Source organism: Betta splendens, chromosome 9 (genome assembly GCF_900634795.4).
Source record: "Betta splendens chromosome 9, fBetSpl5.4, whole genome shotgun sequence".
Classification (NCBI taxonomy): domain Eukaryota; kingdom Metazoa; phylum Chordata; class Actinopteri; order Anabantiformes; family Osphronemidae; genus Betta; species Betta splendens.
The window spans coordinates 6,479,047-6,498,840 of record NC_040889.2 but is presented as its reverse complement, the minus strand read 5'-3'; the positions used below and the strand labels follow the sequence as shown (position 1 = coordinate 6,498,840).

Here is a 19,794-nt window from a genome sequence, read left to right as displayed (position 1 = left end):
AGCGTGATGTGACTTGTTTGTATATGTGAGCACGTGCTTGTGTGCAGTTTTATCTTGGCATGGAGGCAGTTCAGCTCACAGTGTCGCCTCTTTTTCCTGTTTCTCCACCCTGTCTTTTTTTATGTATGTTAATATTTACCATCCTTTGCCCGTCTCTTGCACTGAAAGATGGACTACTGGAGGTGAAGGTTGCCTACATTTGACTCGACTTCTGCATCTCAGTTTCGCCAATGATGCTTACTGTACTGTATGTCACCTTATACTTCTTTATGTGTCTGTTTTAAGCCTCGGATGTGAACCCAGGCTTAGAAGCCATATTGTCATTGCTCATTGTTGCCAGTGAAAGAAGCTGGACCTCTTTTATCTTTTTAAAATAGGATACAGTGTAACCTATATAGGCACAATGAGATGTCAAAGTTTTGTGAGCGTCGCACCTCGGCATCATCAAGTAAAGCCACGTGTACTTTGGCAATAATTATAGCATTACTTTTGCACAGGTGAGAAAGCTGCTGAGTGTGGAATTGAAATTAGACTCTGCCAACCATTACACTGGGACCGAGGCAGGTGAAATAACAGAGCCACTTGTTTCTTAACCTCTGGGTCAGAACCCAAGTTGGGCTGCAGGGTGACGTGCTAAGGCACATTTTAAAGCTCACTTCTCCTCACTCCAGGCCGTGGGCCGCAGAGCATTATGCTGTTGAACAATGAAGTCTGAAGGTTTTTTAAATAAACCTTATGTAATAGGCCTGATGGAAGCTGTTGAATTAGGACAAACCGTTGCGACTTATAAATAGAAGTTAATTTCGTGCCCTTTATGTTTTGAACAATGTCGGCCAGGCTTCGTCTGCAGAGGTAAGAGCACTGTCAGTTCATGAATAAACCTTTCCCTTCATAAAAGCGTCTTTGTTAAAAGTTTTAATCATGGCTTGTGGTTATGGTGATATAATGGTTTTCTTGGTTACATTGTGTGCGATCTGCTGTAGTTAGGGGCCTTGTTGTCATTACACTTTCCTGAGAGTGAGACTCATTATGAAGTTATACAATTCTGCTTTTGTCTCAGTTGACAGCTCATTACATGCTCCGTCCCACCTCCTGTCGTCTCCTCCCATTTTAGCCCTCTCCTCCTCAAATCATGTCTTCCAATATGCCCTGTCTCCTCATTCCCCGCTCTCTTTCTCCCTCGGTCTGATCAGTCATTAGCATCTGCTGCATCCTCCTGTTTGTTATTTTATTAACGTAGTTTCCCTTAAATCCATACTCTGTTCCTATGTCTGTACAGAAGCAACTCTCATCATCCCTTTAGTTGAGCCAGACCAAGTCTAAACGGGGATAACTGGGTGTCCGTCTGCATCATCTCTGCGTCGGACTGACTCAGTCCTTGTCACGCTGACATCTCTGTCTCTCGGCGAGGCGTTGCTGAGACAGACAGGCACCTCTGCAGTAACCCTACACCATGCGTATTAGTGCGCGCACATGATGTTCTCGCAGTTATTGCATCATTGTGTCATATAATCCAACCTCTATTTCTGCCTTCGTTGTCTTTTCCTCCATCCTTTCTTCTTGGAGCTTTCTCCTCTCCCGACTTCTTTCTAAAGCCACTGCAGCTTGCACCGCCGACTGGACAGGAAGCTGTCATATTGTCTAGATGTCATTAATTTTGGAAGTGTTATAAATGAAAAGGAGAAAATTAGCAGACAAAGTACTTTAAAGAGCATCTGTGCATTCAGACTTCATGATTTTCTTACTCTGACTTCACTTTTAAGCTCACTCACCTTTTTTGTTTCCCCATTCCCTTTAGTCGGTGTCTGCAGCACATGGTCATTACTGAATCTGGAGAGAGTTGTCTCTGTTTCTCTGTTCCATTTCTTTGTCTACATCTCTGCAAGGCCACAAATGAGAAAAAGAGTTGTCTGCTTCCCATCATACTGTACGTGTGCCTGAGATAGCAGAGGCAAAAGTTTGGGAAATCTAGGCTAATGTCTTGTAGCAGTGTGCACTTTGGCAGCGAAGGACTCTCATCTGGAACAAATTAACCCTAAAACCTGAATGTAACCAAAGCATGGCCGGCCATCAGGCCCGCGGGGGAAACGTGCTGCTGGACATATCTGGAGGCGGTCCAGTTGTCTGTCTGAGGCGACTTTGGTGTCTCGCCCATGGGGCTGTCGTGGGCTGTATCTGCTCAGCTTCTCTGGTTACCCTGTCAGGGCTGCAGCCTAAATCAGTTCCCCTCCTCATCTCAACTAACCCGCTGCTGACGAAATATAGGCCGCCACAAGGAGAGGAAAAGGGCACCGAACCACATTTGGGGGTTTAGAGGCTGGATGTTTTATTTTGTGAGCACATGGGTTTGTTCAGGCTTTGTGTTAGTCCTTCGACAACCACCAGAGCTATTAGATACGGGTCCACACTAAAAGTCAAACATGTGGAGTAAGAGTCACTATGTGTTTGTGCCAAGGCTGCACGGTGCATGTAAACAGACAGTAGATTACTCCCTTAGAGTAGCCGTCAGGCTTTAAATATTCAACACATAGTTTTAGTAGCTTGCTTTTACTCTCCTCTCTGTGTGTGACCTAAAATGTGTGGGTTATGTAAAAGCTCCCAAATGGTGTGTGTTGCTGGGTAGAAAGGCCTGGGGCATGATGGTGGCAGCATGTCATCTCCATGTGTCCCTTAATAAACTCTAAAGCATAAAGAGCATTAAATCAGACCGGACTGAACCTCCTGGAAAAATCCACTTGTCGCTGAATCTCACTGCTTTTGGCCGCTGATGATCTTTAAAGCGAAACCTTAGAAGTTCAGCTCGGGCGTTAACAGTCGAGGCCTAGATTTGATGGAGTGTAAAGCGATAGTCCTCGCAGAATATGTGATAGTTTTATCTGGGACAGCCTTCGCCTGCTCTCTAACCCCTTTGTTATATCACCAGTCACTGCAACAGTGTCCGGACCACAGTGACACGTCGTGAACACCCTGTGGAATCCAGGGAGACGTGCACAGAGGAACACAAACCAGAAAAACAGGCTGCGATATGAATTCCTTTATATATAGATAAAAAAATAATGAACTTCTGCCCGTAGGGTGTAATGCTATTTAGGAATAGAGCCAGTGAGGATCCTCTATGGCTTTATATGAGGCTACTGTACTGTTTTGCATTGCCATCCTTTGGCATGTGGTGGTAGAGAAAAAGATTTAAAAGTCTGTGCGACTCTTTTGGAGCGGATCACGTCCATCAGCGTGTCAGTCTGTCTGCAATTTCTTTATGACCTGTTAACACAGAGGCAGGTGGACTTGCGCTAAATTGAGGCTGCAACCTTTTGCACGCAGATATTCTTACCTCCACCCCTACACACACACACGCACGCACGCACGCACACACACACACACACACACACACACACACACACACACACACACGTTGTCTATACTCTCTGCAAACAGAATTGAATTTGTTATTATTCCAAAAGCTCTATTTAGGTTTAAACATACTTACTTTAGCTAATCATCCTCTAATACTAATTCAATAACAATGATAATGAAAATAACTTGTAATGTGACCAGTGTTAACCTTGTGACTGATTTAACTCGTTGTTTACCTTTCTGTGTGACAAAGGCGGGCATTGTTAGCTGCTAATCAGGACCGCAATTAATGAGTGGCGCTTTATTAGTGTTATAGCTATTGGAAGAGGTTGCTCAGCTGATTCAGGATCAGGCATTACATTAGATTATTAGGCTTGGAATGGGACAAGCTTAAAGGTCATGGTGCCATAGACATGTTGTAACAGAATGTACAGGTAAAATGTTTTTGTTTTTTTATCTGAGCGTTTGAGAGGCCCAGCGTGTCACTGTTTTACTCATTAGCCCTCAAACTGAGGATTATTGTGTTATCCTTTGTGTGTGGCGTGCTGTTCTGCTCAGGATTAACACTTTATTTAAGGATAAACACTGCGCTCATTACTTTCAGATTTCCTCTCATTACACTTGGAGCGAGACTACTGAACGGGGGGGGTGCATATTTGAAAAGCATCCTGTTTGAATTCTGGGGGAATCCCGTGAATGGAAAGAAGGAAATGATACAGTGAAAAGGAGATTAAAAGGAAAGGGAAGATGAGACCAGAGATTTGAGGAGGAGGAGGAGGGGAGATGAGGCGTGACCGGCCAGACCAGAGGGTGATGACCGCACCGTGTTTGTGTTGTACACAGCCAGGCACCGGGAGGAGACAATAGGCTGCACAGTGAGTTGCAGGCAGCGATGGCACCTATTGTCAGCTCACAAACACACACAATATGTGTGGAAGCAGGACACCTGACTGTTAGTTCTGCTCCCTGTTCACCAAAAAAACATGTATTTTTCCAGCCATCGCCGTCTCAAATTACACTTCACACACAGACACGGACGCATGCACGTGTCCCTGGTTACCGCAATATGTGACCTGGTGATTGATGGGAAACCCAAAACCGCCCTAATAGGAGAGAAAGGTGGAAGCTGGTGAAAATGGTGAGCGAGACGCAAGGGATGGGGAAATAAAGGAGCAAGCACACAGGTGAAGGCAGATATTAAGGCTGCTGTTGAGTTTGTTTGACGTAAAACATGTTCTTGTTCTTTCATTTCTCCCGGAGAGCGTTCATCCATTTTTCAATCACTTATTGATAACAGATGTTCCCCTCTCGTGCTCTGACCCTCGTTAGTGGGCGTGTTGTGTTACAGTGTGCGCTGCCGTTGTCGGCTACGCGAGGCTGTGAGCTGTGGAGGAGGTATTTGTCGTGTGACAGTGCTGGCGTACGAGCACGTACATGTACGTCCTGGGAGGAAGGTTTTTCCAGTGAAACAGGAACAGATTTGTGTGAGAATCTCCAGAACATACCCAGCTATCATTTCCAGGTAATGCACCCTAATAAATACCTGTCTGAGAGGACCATAAACACTAACAGACCCAGGTAACAGGTCTTCCTTTATTCTGGAAAGCTGTTTAGTACAGTAGCTGAAATAGTTACAGGCTTTGATTTTTGAGAATTAAGCAACTAAGACATGACCTATATAAGTTTTTTTTTCTCCTTTTCATCCCTTATGGACACTGTAGTCCCTCATGTAAACAGTAGGATTCTGGTTATGTAATGGAAAGCTTGAGAAATGGATCATATGTAATTATTTTTCTTCATTTAATTTTCCACTGTCCCCTGCAGAGACTAGACCCTTTGGAAAACATCCTGCAAGTTGAGTGTGGTGAAACAACTGGTATTGTGATTTTTCTCCAGTGAGTGTTACTGTAGTGTGCCATGTCTGAATTTCCTTGGGTCATCTGGTGCAAACTCCTTCCACCTGGTGCGTTGCTCACATGATGGGGCCGAAAAGGCGCCGAGGCTTAGAGACTGAGGAGTGTGAGATAAGAAGCGGCAGGTTAGTGTACGGGCCTGTCTAGGTGTGTGTTTGTGTAAGTTTGTGTGTGTTTGTGTGTGTGGGTAGGAGAGGAGTGTTTAGCACACTGACAAACTCAAGTCTCATGATGTTTTCAAGCTTGGAGCAGAAGAAGGAAAGAGAGTGGTTGAAAGGAAGCCGGAAAACAAACCACCCCCAAGCAGGAGACGCAGTAGATCAAATAAATTCCTTTAAGGAGTCGCATCCCGACAACAAGTTTGTTGCTTGTTGTGCCGTGTGCGCGCTGCCGTTCACAAAGCAAGTGTGTTAGTGATGTGTGCCCACTTATACACTACAATGGAGGAGGAAACATTAATAATGGAGGAGCACCGACCCTCCCTCCACCCCTTTAGACTTGCTGTCTGCTCACATCTGTGGGCACACACACACACACACACACACACACACACACACACACACACACACACACACACACACACACACAATGTGAGGAGAGGACGAAATAAAGAGAGTGAGAGAGGGAAGTAATCTCCTGGTGCCCTGGGGGAACCGTGATATGGGTGGTCAGGGTCTTCTCTAAGTGCTGCTGAGAAATGGAATGCTAGCTTCCAGTCAGTTGGGTGACCTGCAGCTATTGTCATGTGACCACAGGGTCATGTGATTGTAATACGGGCTGGGGGGGGCCTGGAAGAACGGGAGCGAGGGCTTCAGGCAGACGCTGATGACTCCGTGCCTTCTTCGCTAATGGGCCGTATGGGGAAGTGTTTGCTGTAGGATGAGGGGATAAGCGGTTATGAGCTCTGACGCACACGATCAGATTCTATGCACGTCCTCTCAGGCTTTCAGACCCAGTATATGTCTACAGTAAGTCATGCTGTAGATGAGGCCCCTGCTCGCACCACAAGCATGAGCTCATCGTCCAACACATTGTCCATCACGGAAGAATCTTTCAACAATAAAAAGTTTATTTAGTACTAAAGTGTTACTCGATTGGTGGCTTTTAACCCTTTTTTTGTGTGAATGCACTCAATAGAAATGCCACAGTCCTGTCAAAAGAAAGCCCCTGATTCACAAAATATTAATTGTGGAAAAAAAGGTTGCCATGGTGACAATCCTGATATTGTTCCTGGCAATAGGTGTCTACCCTCCAACAAATGAGCTGGAGTGTCTTTAAATAGTTGCTTCAAAAGCAAAAGCAAATTCCTGTCAACCTACACGGCCTTTGTTTGTGGAGCGGTAATTCCATCCCCTGGAAGGTTCATGATGAAACCTTATGGAAGCACTTCATTATCCCCTTGCATAAGTGCTGCTGATGCTTGTAGGTGGTTGTCATATCTGGAAGAGTCCTCTCGTAACCGTGGCTGTGAACACTTCATACGCGGCTTGAGCACCTTCATAATTTAGAGTCTCACAGGAAGTTGTGCTTTGTCTAAATATCGAGGTGTCGTCACAGCGTTTTATTGTCAGGCAGCTACGACTCTGTTTATTTTTGGGCCATTGATGTGCTGAATGTGTCGCCTGTGGTTAGACACAGAGCCGGTGATGGAACTCGAAGCACGCATGCTTTAGGTCAAGTGCTGGTGGAGACAGCACACAAAAATGGTGATGCTTCCTTCATAATGAGATGTCTTCTCCTCCAACAAACACATAACATGTGATTGCAAATCTTCACGTGTTCATGCACACAGACATCACTGTGGACATCACTGTCCCGCCTACGGTGCCCTTTACATCTGTGTTTGTTGAGGTCTCACTGGTAAAGCCGGAATGCCCATTAAACTGTGTGCAAAGGCTTTTTCTAAGAAGCTTGTCATCCACAAGATGAAAGAATGTCGACTGTAACTTTCTTTTCTTAGCTTGTTTTGGTCAAGCGCTAACCAGGTGGCTACGGCCGTGGCTAATAAAGCCTTAGCCGAAGCGTGGTGTGAGATTTAAAGCCTGCATCAAAAACATGTGGGGAAAAAACCCGACTGGACATGTGTCTGACTCACCTACAGTACATGCGTTATATAATAGGACCTAATGGAGGGGTTGTCACGACATCAGCGTGAAATGAAATGACGTAGAGAAGAGCTGAGGGTGAAAACCACATGGGGCATAGATGAAAACACAGCCGCAGACTCGCTCTGATGGATGTTTGTGGCTTCTTTCAGTCAAGATGAAAGGACTGTTTGTTTCATCTGTGTTCTTCTCTTAAGCTACATTTTGATGGCAGCATCTTTCTGACAGTCCCTGTTTACCTGCGTGTTCAGCATCACTGCTTTTCCTCCTATATTCACACTGTAGAGCCGTGTTTGTGCGAGCATACATTAACGTTCCTCCTCCTCTCTGCACATCCTCGTTGTGCTGCTCTAGTCAAATTTCTTCTCTCCAAACCTCCTCCTGCTTGTTTTGATTATAATCACTCTTGACGATAGCGTTGTACTATAAATCTGACTAAATCTATTGTGCAGCTCAACGCTTCGCTCCTCCAGTTGTCAGATAGAGAATGTTTGTGAGTCTATGACTAATCTTCCTCCTCTGGCCTCTGTATAGGATCGTAAACTGTCCAAGTCCGAGCGTCAGCGCTTCAAAGAGGAGGCCGGGATGTTGAAGGGTCTCCAGCATCCTAACATTGTCCGTTTCTACGACTCCTGGGAGGGACCGTGCAAAGGAAAGAAATGTATTGTTCTGGTCACGGAGCTCATGACATCTGGCACGCTGAAAACGTGAGTACACGACTACACACTGGACCGTCTGCGCTCTCAAACCAGTATGGTTTGTTCCCTTGATGTTTAAAAGCGCTGCCTCATACGTACATGCCTCACGTCTCTGCATGATTTCTGTGGTTCAAGCAGCTGTTAGTGTTTCAGCTGGTGCGTCTGGTGCATGTCTGTGTGTGTTTTAGACACCTACTGGTTGTTCTGCTGGCTGAGTCTTTGTGTGACCTTTCAGAGAGCGACCTGGTTCCACTGAACAGTGATCATGTCTTAGACAGATGGAGGATTTACCACATGCGTGATGAATTATAAATCGTTCAGGGGTCTCTTGTCATCCCCATCCACGTGTTTACATCTCTGTGATGTGTCTGAGATGGTTTTTACCGTGCAGGTTCTCTGCTGAAAAACATCGAATGAATGACATGATATGAAATGGTAGGCGCTAATACAACATGTCCCTGCAGTGCATCATGGGGCATCAACCCCCCTGCCAGCTGCCGGTGCTTGTGCTGCACATTTCCCTCATTCCTGCCAGAGAGATAGACCAAATGATTCATGTGTCGGGTCAGACCACAGGGGAGAGGGATGGACCACGAGACAGTGCAGTCTGTCTAAATAACCCAAAACCAAAGAGTGGGACGGTGAACCAAAGAGGCCGATAGCACAATGCACACACAGGCAGATCGCTGCACAAATGCTTCAGTAGTCTAATGGGAGCGGGGCCAAAGTGACTGACAAGCTAATGAACCACCTGTGACCCCGGAGCGGGAATTAATGAAGCCTCACAAGACTAGCGAGACTCTAGCGCCCCCCACTGGAGGCATATCTTAAATTCATGAAAACATCCCGCGATTAAACTTGAAAAAAACTAGACAAAGTTAATAAATGGAAAAGCTGATTGGGAGAAGAATTGGACCAAAAATTAAGACAACTCCAATTTAACCTTGGTCGAAATGAACAGTCATTACCCAAAAATACTTATTGACATCATTAAAAAAGGAAATATTCACATAAATGACTTAATATTGTTATCTTTGCCTAAGAGATTAATTAAAAATACATATGCATTAGTCTGATCATCAGTTAAAGCTGCTGAGGGATTTGGCCATTATCCAGATGAAGACTGAGAAAGGAGAGAGGCTCTAGTGCAGTGAAGTGGTGGAAAAAGTGTGATGAATGACAAGAGGGAGGACTGATAGCGAAGGAGGGAGACGCTGAGGATGGAAATACTGACCAGTGTGAGTGATGTTATTTGTGTGTGTCCGCGTTGCTGTGAAACATCCAGTGACACAGGGAGGCATGTGTTTGTACAGTTCGTCCTGCACATGAAGCAGTAAAGTCTATGCAAATGTATTTCTAAAAATTTGTTTATGTGCACAAATAGATAGCATGTAAATATAGGTGTGGACTGTATATAGTGAATATATGTGCATGTACAGATTATATATAACTATATGAGGTTTGCTATATAATATCATTTCGAAATAAGTCACAACACAGAGCGTGAGCTTAAATCTACAATAAACAACCAACTGACTGATCTTGTGTGTCTTTGTCGCACACACCCACTGCATGGTGGGAAAAGTGAGTGGGCGATCGGACTGGATAACCAGTTAAACCTCTTTTTGCACTGCCAGTAACCTCAATCAGATTAACTTTGCATATTGTGCAAGGAGCGTTTGCCCCTCTCAGTTTGTCCAGGAGCTGCAGAGGAACTCTGGATCCTAATGCCTGCTCCAGCCTCACCGTTGGATGAGGTGTTTGGATTGGTATGCAGTGCCCTTTCTTACTCGCACACAGTCCGGTCCACGAAACGATTTCCCAGTTATATCAGTGCAGCGTCAACTTGGTCTCTGGACAACTTCAAGTGTGAATTGTCAATTTGTAGGAACAGCAGCTTCTTCTGTGACGTTTTGGTTCCTCCAAGATCAATGCAAGAACACTACACTGACTAATAACTAGTGACTATACCCTGTTCTGTGTTGTGCTTCCAGAGTTATCTCAGCTGGTATGCCCCATATGAATAGCAACATATTTGAGTAGTGTTCAAAGTTATTTCTAAGCCACACCTTTAAGATTGCTAGCAAAGGTATTGGACTTGTTGTCATTTGCCTAGAGGTTCACAAACGTTCTCCTTCTGGACCGTAAGCGTATAGATTATAGATTCATTGTAGACAAGTTCACTACAATCATTGGTGAGTCACGATTCAGTTCCCTCCAAAGGGTTCGCTGTTTCCTGTCACTCTAGGTGCACGTTCCGGTATATGAGGTTAAAAAAAAGTGAGGTCGCGGTTGAGTGATTATGCGACAGAGACGGATTGTGCAGTGCCGGCATTGCACGCCACAGGGTTGGACTTGTCTGTCAACACAGTCCCGACATGTGAAGGGAAGGAGAGGAGGCAGATGGGGGAGAGCAGAGCGGTCGGGTGTGAGCAGGAGGAGAAGGGGGTGTTGTCCGTTGACAGATGCATGTAGTGTAGAACCTCTGCTGGGCAGTTGTGAACAATAAATACCAGTTCAACAGGGGTCAAGATTATTTTTAGCTCTAACAACCAAATATCAGAAATGAGATCAAATATTATTATATTGTTTCCTGCTGTGATGCGATAAAACCGCCCACATGAGCAAAATTAAGCCGATCCAGAAGATACCAGCGTGCTGGTGGTCTCTGTCCTTCAGTGCCCTGATCGGAGGATGATCAGGAGCCGGCTCTGTGTCCGCCAGTGTCCGTTCTGCACCCTGCTTGAATTTTGCTGAGGAGCTGAGCTGAGAGCTGCTGAGGGGAAATTAGAAACACTTCACTAAAGATAAGAGCATTGATTGTGAATGAAAAGCAGACTTCAAAGCAATTATTTAAAGAGTTTAAAGACTTCTTTATCAAATAATTTGAATACAATAATTAATGGACAAAGTTAAAACAAGTTCGTGTCTGTGCTTTCATTTGTTTATTATTTACCGTGGAGTCCGAAAGGTTGGTTCTACTAAGCAGATTATGGCTGAAGATGCTTTTGTGACACCCTCTCCACCGTGTGATTGCTTTGTGTGCAGCTACCTGAAGCGTTTCAAGGTGATGAAGATCAAGGTCCTGCGCTCGTGGTGCCGGCAGATCCTCAAAGGCCTTCACTTCCTGCACACCAGGACGCCGCCCATCATCCACAGGGACCTGAAGTGCGACAACATCTTCATCACGGGACCCACGGGCTCGGTCAAGATAGGCGACCTGGGGCTGGCCACGCTGAAGAGGGCCTCCTTCGCCAAAAGCGTCATCGGTAGGAAGCTCGATCTGCTCACACACGTCCGAGCCATGAACGCCAAGCGTGGAACACAGACACCACCTCTACCGCTGCACCCGCCTACTGTGGATTAACTTTACTGCCTCTAAAATGTCTGCATGTTAACACAAACCGCAGGTATTTAGAAAGTGTAACACACACCAGGCAGTCTGCCAGTCAGCTGCAATTAAGCTGTCTGTTGATAATGTTCTGCACACGCACGCACACACACACACTGTAGTGCACAAATCATGTGGAAAACCTCCTCTGTGCTTTTCAGTAATTGAGCCGTATAATTGGCTGCAGCTTCTCTGACAGTCACATAGTTTCTCGCGCACCAGCGACACGGATGCGCATACTTTAATGCACTTGAGGCCACAATCATATGCTTGGTGAGTCCCACCACCAGTTTGCAATAATTGGGGAAACCTCAGGTATTTGGACGCATGAAGAAACCCACACACGGCTGGATAGTACAGTGTGTGACATGTTTGAATTCGCAGCTCTACTACTCTGTTCAGGGAACTTGACGGAAATCGCAGGCTTTTATTACCAATAACATAATGATTTTATTTCTGTGCTGCTCACAGGTACTCCAGAGTTTATGGCTCCGGAGATGTATGAGGAGAAGTACGATGAATCCGTGGACGTGTACGCCTTTGGGATGTGCATGCTTGAGATGGCTACCTCAGAGTACCCCTACTCTGAATGTCAGAATGCTGCCCAGATCTACAGACGAGTCACTAGTGTAAGTGTGTCATGTGCAGGAGCCTTGTTTGTCACTTTGGCTCCATCCTCCTCTATTCATCCCTTTCCTTCCCATACTTGTTTTCTGACTGTATTAATAAGCCTGGCATGAGCTGCAGGAGATCCAGTCATGTGACAGTGTTTTTGTACTCACTTGTCCCTCCCTCTCTCTTTAATCTAACGTGCTCTCGCTCTGTTTTGCACAACGGGAAAGAGCAGCAGCGCTGAAGGTGCAGTTGTCTAATTTTTTTAAATGCTGGAGCACAATATTAAGCAAGGCCCTGTCATAACTGGTCAAAAGCAGTGAATGTGTTGTGCAACACTTACCCCCCGAGCTTCAGAGCTATGTGTTTCTGCAGAACAGTATCTAGCGTATAATATTTCTACCCTTTGTATGACAAATGAGTATCATTCAGAGTCTTCTTCCGAAAAGCAACGAAAGCTCAGCAACATTTAACTTTTTAATGAAACTCTTGACAGAGAGAGAGAGACAGAGAGAGACAGAGAGAGAGGACAGCTGCTTGCATCAACCCTCCTGAATGAAGCACGCCTAAATTTAGACGACAGTCAGCTCGAAAGCGCAGACACAAATGAGGCTCGCAACAAAACAAAGATGAGGGATGACAGCGGATGCAATCAGAAGTTGAGTGCTGCTGAGATCATCACCCGAGCCTGACACACACAGACGAGAGCCGTCTGTCCTGATCAACACCAGGCTGGCATCAGCTCTGGAGGCTAATAATGATGCTTAATGGACCACTCTGTTTTTTTTCCTTCATTTCCTTGTGCTTCTATTATTGGTTCTATTTGGGTCTACCTGCCCCATCTTTCAGTTCAGCCACTAAAATCTTGATTTTTGTGAATTGCGTTATCTCTTTGTTGTCTCCATCATGAGTACCTATTCACATTCAGCTTCTAGAAGTGTGAAACCATCAGCCCTCATACTATAGTAGGGACCAAAGGAAGAGTTACTGTAATTCCTGTTTATTGGAGGTGTTGGCTGCCAAATCGCCAATTTAAGGCCCCTAAGCGCTCGCCCACCTCATGCTGTTAGCATGTTAACATGGGCTTTTGTTGTGTCTGTGTGAATCTGGCCTTTATGCTGTGATGACTAGTCTCCAGCTGTTAAGCTAATTCTAGCTAAATAACAGAAGATGCTGATGATGGAGATGTGCAAATATATTATCAAAGGATGAATGATAACAACTAACAGACATCCTTTCCTCCCACTGTTTGGTCAGCGTGTCTGTGTTTGTAATGGTCACACAGACACACACACACACACACACACACACTTGTGACAACCACAGGGCGTCCCAGTCACCTGCTTCTTTCCACATAGCTGCCTAATCCATTCCTCCAGTTTTCCACTCGATTTGTCCTCACAGGGTTTGAAACCTTAGTTAACCCCCATTTAACAAACCCAGTAAGTTTGAATAGTGAATTGATCTACTGTAAAACTGCTGTTATGAATGAAGTTCTTCTTTTGGCAGCTGAACGCTCTGCTTGATTTCTTGATTTCAGGGCTCTACTGTCCGGACAGTGGTTCAGGGCTGAACCACTGTCCGGACAGTACAGCCCTCGACTAATATTGTTTGTGGCTCTAAAATGACAAATGTCAATTTATAAAAATGATAATGTACTTACTGTATAGTTTAATTCTATTTTTATATTAATGCAAGGACCCTACAGAGGTAATAGGCTTCATTCTCAGGGTTGAGCATTCCTTACCTCTACTCAACCTTGATAAACTGTCTCCCCCTCTCTCTCTCCTCCCCCCTCCCTTTTCTTGTCGGACCTAATTTCATTACATCCTCCATCAGTCCTGACTTTGTTTGGCTGGAATCTCACAGTGTGTGTGTGTGTGTGTGTGTGTGTGTGTGTGTGTGTGTGTGTGTGTGTGTGTGTGTGTGTGTGTGTGTGTGTGTGTGTGTGTGTGTGTGAGACAAAGGGGGAGAGAAAGGGAGACGGGGTGGGGGGTGTTATGCAATGACAAGTGAGGGCAAGGCTGGAGGAACAAGCAGAAGGAGGTGGTCAATTGCTGGCACAAACAGGTTGAGATAAACAGGCCTGTAGATCTGGCAAGAAGTCAGTTAGCTCAGGTTCTGACAGAACTAGAATCCATCTGCAGCGACCTGCCACTCACACCCTAGACCTTTGTCTTAGGTAAGTTACTGCACCTGCTTGTCATTAGGTTGTATTTCTATGTGCTGTACTGGAATTGTGTTGGCTTCATGGTGGTTCTGTGAATAAATAGGCCGGTCATTAAAATCCCCTCTGGGAAGCTGTGTCTGAACCTCTGATTAGTGCTTTTACTCTGATAGCTCTTTGGAGATTCCTTGGCCACAGATGAATACTTTATTGGGCATAATAATAATCTCATAGTGTCATTAAGGACTGAACTGTACTTTAAACCTCCCCATATGCTTTTCTCTACTGGCTCTGAAACGTGATTCTTTATTCCTAAGAGGATGCTGTGGGTTTTTGTGCCAGTTAACCTAGACCACTGGGCTGTTTTCACTGCTCGTCTCTCTCTGTGATTGTGCAGGGAGTCAAACCTGGCAGCTTCGACAAGGTGGCCATTCCCGAGGTGAAGGAAATTATAGAGGGTTGCATCAGGACAAACAAGGACGAGAGGCGAGTCTCACAAACTGTCTCTAAGGGCTCTGTTAGTCACTCTGGATTTCTGGATTTTCTCCATCTGGATAAGAAAACAATGACAAAACGCTGAATGGCTGCATTGACCATCCCGTCTAAACCAATGCTTTGTCTGCTGTTCAACTAGGTATGCCATCAAGACCCTGTTGAACCATGCATTCTTCCAGGAGGAGACAGGGGTCAGGGTTGAGCTGGCAGAGGAGGATGATGGGGAAATGATCGCCATCAAACTGTGGCTCAGGATAGAAGACGTGAAGAAACTTAAAGGCAACTTTTTTATTTCCATCTCTTTAAAACAAGCTCTTATAATGTTACACATGGGAGGGGCTGCTTACCTCCATATATGTATGTCTCTAGGCAAATATAAAGACAACGAAGCCATTGAGTTTTCCTTTGACCTAAACAAGGATTTTCCTGAAGATGTGGCCCAGGAAATGGTGAGTATGAGGAAACGCAGGGCTCAGTGGCAGTTTGGTTGGTGGGAGGAAGCGGGCGCCCGTTACGGCCGACGTCTGTCCAACCCCCCGCAGGTTGAGTCTGGCTATGTTGCTGAGGCTGACCATAAGACCATGGCCAAGGCCATCAAGGACCGCGTGTCGCTGATCCAGAGGAAGAGAGAACAAAGGCAGCTGGTACGAGAGGAGCAGGAGAAGAGGAAGCAGGAGGCGGAACAGCAGCTGCAAAGGCAGCAGCAGCAGCAGCAAGAAGCACTCAAAGCCTCACAGGTTTGTTAAAATGGCTGCCAGGTAATTGTATTTGTAGCTTCTAACGCTGAATTCCTCCAGATGTGAGATAGTTTAAAATGTGAAGCCTTTTTTTGCTTAGTTTGATCATTTGGCTTGTGTTCTTTTACAGACGGAGGTCGAGGAGACTGAAGTGGATCAACAGCAGCTGCACTATCAGCAGGCCGGCATCTCGCACGCATGTAAGACGCATCACCACACGGCTTCATTGCGCTGACGCGGGGGAACTCAGCGTCTCTTTCTCTCCCAGCTGAAGGAGGTGCCGACAGCGGGCAGGGCTCCTCGGTTCTCTCCGCAGACTCGCCGCACCTGGGTCAGCTGACCATGTCCTACAGCTGCCCCTCCTCCACCCAGCAGCCCCCCTATGCCCCCACCCCCTCCGCTGCCCCGCAGCAGCACCCAGGCTACGCCCAGCCGCCGCAGCCCATGGTGAGTGATGCCGTCCTTCTGATTGGACATCCTAACTGTGCAGGCTGCAGGTGTACGAGTGCTGCTATGCTCACATTGTGTTGTTTGGAGTGACAGTGATTTAGAATAATGTGTGTAGTGTTTGTGAGTAACTGTGCTTAATTGATGGGCTAAATATTTGAAGGCGCGATGGTAATGAGTTTTTATAATCTTTAACATTAGGAAAAAGCGTCATAGGTTATTATAGTTATTGTCTATTGTCACATCTGTCTGCTGACCCCTGGCTCCAGATGTTTCTGCCTTCCTCAGCAAATGTTGTGTTGCTGAACCAAGTTGTGTTTTAATTTTCATGTTGATGGTATTGAAGACTCTTTTAGGTTTGTGTTTAACAACTTTTCTGTCTCTAGTCTTGCTTTTCATCCAAGGCTGTTTCTTGGAGTCTGCAGTCTGTATAGACTCACTCAGATTTGTTGGGTTGAATATGTTAATTGATTATCATTCCCCCCAATTTCTGTAATAATCTTTGATTTTATGTTGTTATAATTTACTGTTTGTTTTAATTTTAGTACCTCCACTTTTATGTTGTTTTAGTTTTAGCTGTCACACGTTTGTTCTCTTACTGTTTCTGTGTTAAAGTCCTTTTTTTCCATTTTATATTCCTTTCGTTTTTTTCATGTTGGTCCCTCCTCCATCACTCCTCCCTGGTTACAGCCTGCGCCACGCTGCCGTCGGAGTCGTAGCATGTCTATTTGCGTCCCTCCCTCCTCCTACTCCTTTTCCCACCCTACACCCCTGGCTGTACCCCTAAGGCCGCCCTCCACCCCACCTCCAGACCTGTGTCCGTCTTCCCGCACCACTACCTCCCCCTGCATGTCTCAGGCAGTTGAGAGGGACACCTTTGCTGGGCGCCTGTCCAAGGCCCTGGAGACAGTCCTTCCCATTCACCCTGCCTCCTCTGTGCCCAGGGCCAGGCAGCGGAGGGCCAGTCTGCCTGCCCTGTTCTCCATTCCTGTAGGTTGGCAGTTTTCATTTCCAAGAGTCACAGCGGTCGTGAGAACCTGGGAGAAAGTGAGAGACAGAAAGACAAAGGGATTGAACCACACTGGTGTCTATAATTGGGGATTATGAATAAAATAAATAGTGATGGTTGTTACTGTACTGCGCAAATAGCCTGCCATCTAGGCATGCTAGTGGTAAATGCTAAGTGACAGATTTAGTCAGGGTGATGTCATTAATGCAGCTTGTATGGCTCATGCTGTTGCTGCATAGTTTAGTAGAAGTATTCAGAGCAGAACAAGAAAATAATCTTATATAGTCAGAAAATGCAGTTTATCCATAAATGGAACTGCAAAGTAAATTTAACATAAAAGTAAAGAAATGAATGATGCGCAGTATAGTGTAGTTTCTAGTTGAATTAGATCTATAGTGACAGCTGGGCTGCAGTTGTGAGGCTTGTGCCTAACTGCACATCAAAACGCTGCTGTGGGTTTGTCGTTCTACCCAGTTTCTCTCTCTCCACCTCTCTCTTGCTCTTCAGCCAAACACTTTTACTTCATTTCTGAGCCTAATTCTAAAGTTCCTAAAAAAAGCCTAAAACCCTGTGCATCTGAGGAAAACTGCTCAGTTGACATATAGAACGAGTGAAGTTTACAATTATATCTTATATTTTTCCTCTTTATACCTGTGTTTGAAGTTGCAGGCTGCAGCCAGTATATTACAGGGGAAACATGATGTAGGAGACAGTTTTCTTGTGTGCAGATGCATCGGGATTTTGTCCCTGCTTTGAGGCAGTTATTCATTTCTTTGGCTGTAATACTTCATCGTTTTTATCTTCCGTACCTGTGAGCAGTCAGCGTGTGACTCTCTTTCTGCATTGCCTTTTTGTGTGTTGTCTGCCTCCCTTGGCGCAGCATTGTGTCACATGCTCTGCCTGTTGTAACCAGCTTTGTTTCCGCTCATCATTTTATTCTGCAGCTGTTTAGGTCAATTGTATCAAACAAAGCAGTTTCTCTTTATTGTATGTTTTGAAACTCTGCCCTTTTGACTATTTGACTATTTGCTCCATTGTATGCGGTCTCTCTCTCTCTCTCTCGCTCTCTCATTCTCTGAAATTCATCCTTAAATCCATTGTATCTCATTGTCGCAGCAGCACTCAATGCACCCCTACAGCGGAGGAGCAGGCGCCGGAGGGAACATGCCCCCTCCATCACTCCCCGACCCTCCTTCTATTTTCTTCCCCTCCATCCCCGAGAGGCCTATTTCCTTTTCGCCTCCACCCGCTGGCCCCCCGAAGGCCTACAACACCCAGCGGCGCAAAAGCACATCCATTCTCGAGGCGCACACCCGACACTTCCAGCCTGCCTACACTCGCTATGGAAGCGGTCTGCACCCCTTTTCTGGCATGGAAGGCGTGGAGACGCCCTCTCTGTTCATGGTAAATCCTGGGTTTGCAGCAGCTGCTCAGAGACTCGGTGTTGGGGAGTCACTGCATCTCCCAGGACAGTCGGACCCAAGTATGTACGCTTACAAAGACATGAGAGCAGAGCACGAGGAAGCGGTGAGGAGGTTAAGTCTAAATCAAGCCGCCTTATTGGACCACTTTGAAGCGATGGCATATGGAGGCTACCCACTGACTGCACACCAGCTGGATCACCTGCGCTACCACCAGCAGAGGCAAGCGGCAGCTGCTGCCAGTCTGGGTTTTGACCCTGGGCCGCCTCAACCAGCATTCCTGCACCCACACCTAATGCAGAGAATGAGTGCACACAGCCCAGTCCCTCCGCCCTTACCTCCCATTAGTGCGTCCACGGGCGGATCCGTCTCGTCTGCCTCTTCAGATGGAGGCTATCCCCCACAACAGCATGCCTCCGCTTCTCCCTTCCCCATTTCTGCACCGCCTGTGATGGCTGACACCCCAACGCCTACTGGAAGCGTCTTCGACTTCCACTTGGCTGCGGCTGCTGCCGCTGCTGCTGGCGACCCGGGCCTCCTTGCATCCCGACTTTACCGGGCCCGACGCAGTTCAATGGACCTCCCTCTGGAGGACAACCCTGCGAGTGGATCGAGTGGTTCGGGAACATACAGCCGCCTCCAGCCGGTGACAGAGGAGCTGTACTCTTACGTCAGTCCAGAGCTCCCCTTACCACCAGGAAGTCTCCTTCTTCACCACGCGGGCGCAAAGGACAGAAGCCCAGAACCTTCTAGTGACTCCTTGGCCTCCTCTGATGCAGGAGAGTTCCAGTCGCCTCCTCCTCCTCCGCTCCTCCCACCCACCGACTCCTCGGCCGCCCAGTTCATCCCCCATTCATCCTTGGCTGCTCTGTACGATTTATCGGGGGGAGCTCTTTCCATAGACCCGCAGGGACATCCACCCTCCATGCAGAGCTTTCTCCCTCCCACTCCATCCTCTGAGCTTCAAGTTGGGGGGGCATCATCAAATCAACTGGAGTCACTGATGCAGAGTGCGTGGGCCCGACAAGGAGGGGTGGTACCAGCGCAGCCTGATATGACATATCATGAGTCATTGCTGGCCATGCAGGCTGCTAACTCCACTCTGGTACTGAATTTAGACCTTAAAACTCCTCTAGTCTCTGGGTCAATTGCTAGTTGAAATTAGATGGGTTGCTTTTCAGCAGATTCTCTAACTTACTAGTTATATAATTGACTATAGCACTGGCTTCTGGTGGAAAATTAACTTTTTGTGGCGTTTGTGTTTTTAATTGTATTTAAACCTTAAAATGCACATGATAATGCAAAAAACTAGTCACCAATGAAAAGCAGCTACATTAATGTATGGTAGTAATTGGACCCAGGGGCTGTTAACCAACCCTTTTTTATTTTACCCCACCGACCTAGAGGTCCCGCTGCTGATGCTTATTTTTCATCATGTCGTCTTT

The 19,794-nt window shown here is 46.3% G+C and overlaps 1 protein-coding gene across 20 annotated transcripts in view; it reads left to right on the top strand.

Moving 5' to 3' along the window:
* wnk1b (WNK lysine deficient protein kinase 1b) overlaps positions 1-19,794 on the top strand; it is a 56,482-nt gene that overhangs the window by 18,020 nt on the left and 18,668 nt on the right. For 13 of the 20 annotated variants that reach the window (XM_029160828.3, XM_029160825.3, XM_029160829.3 and 10 more), the window contains exons 3-13: positions 7,907-8,079; positions 11,119-11,339; positions 11,933-12,090; positions 14,638-14,726; positions 14,875-15,014; positions 15,105-15,184; positions 15,278-15,472; positions 15,603-15,672; positions 15,741-15,919; positions 16,610-16,909; positions 18,045-19,454. In XM_029160828.3, the coding sequence (XP_029016661.1) occupies positions 7,907-8,079; positions 11,119-11,339; positions 11,933-12,090; positions 14,638-14,726; positions 14,875-15,014; positions 15,105-15,184; positions 15,278-15,472; positions 15,603-15,672; positions 15,741-15,919; positions 16,610-16,909; positions 18,045-19,454 (3,015 nt within the window). Of the gene's footprint in view, positions 1-5,250; positions 5,393-7,906; positions 8,080-11,118; positions 11,340-11,932; positions 12,091-14,637; positions 14,727-14,874; positions 15,015-15,104; positions 15,185-15,277; positions 15,473-15,602; positions 15,673-15,740; positions 15,920-16,609; positions 16,910-18,044; positions 19,455-19,794 lie in introns of those variants that run through there. The other 7 variants (XM_029160835.3, XM_029160833.3, XM_041072037.2 and 4 more) reach the window with 6 other exon arrangements.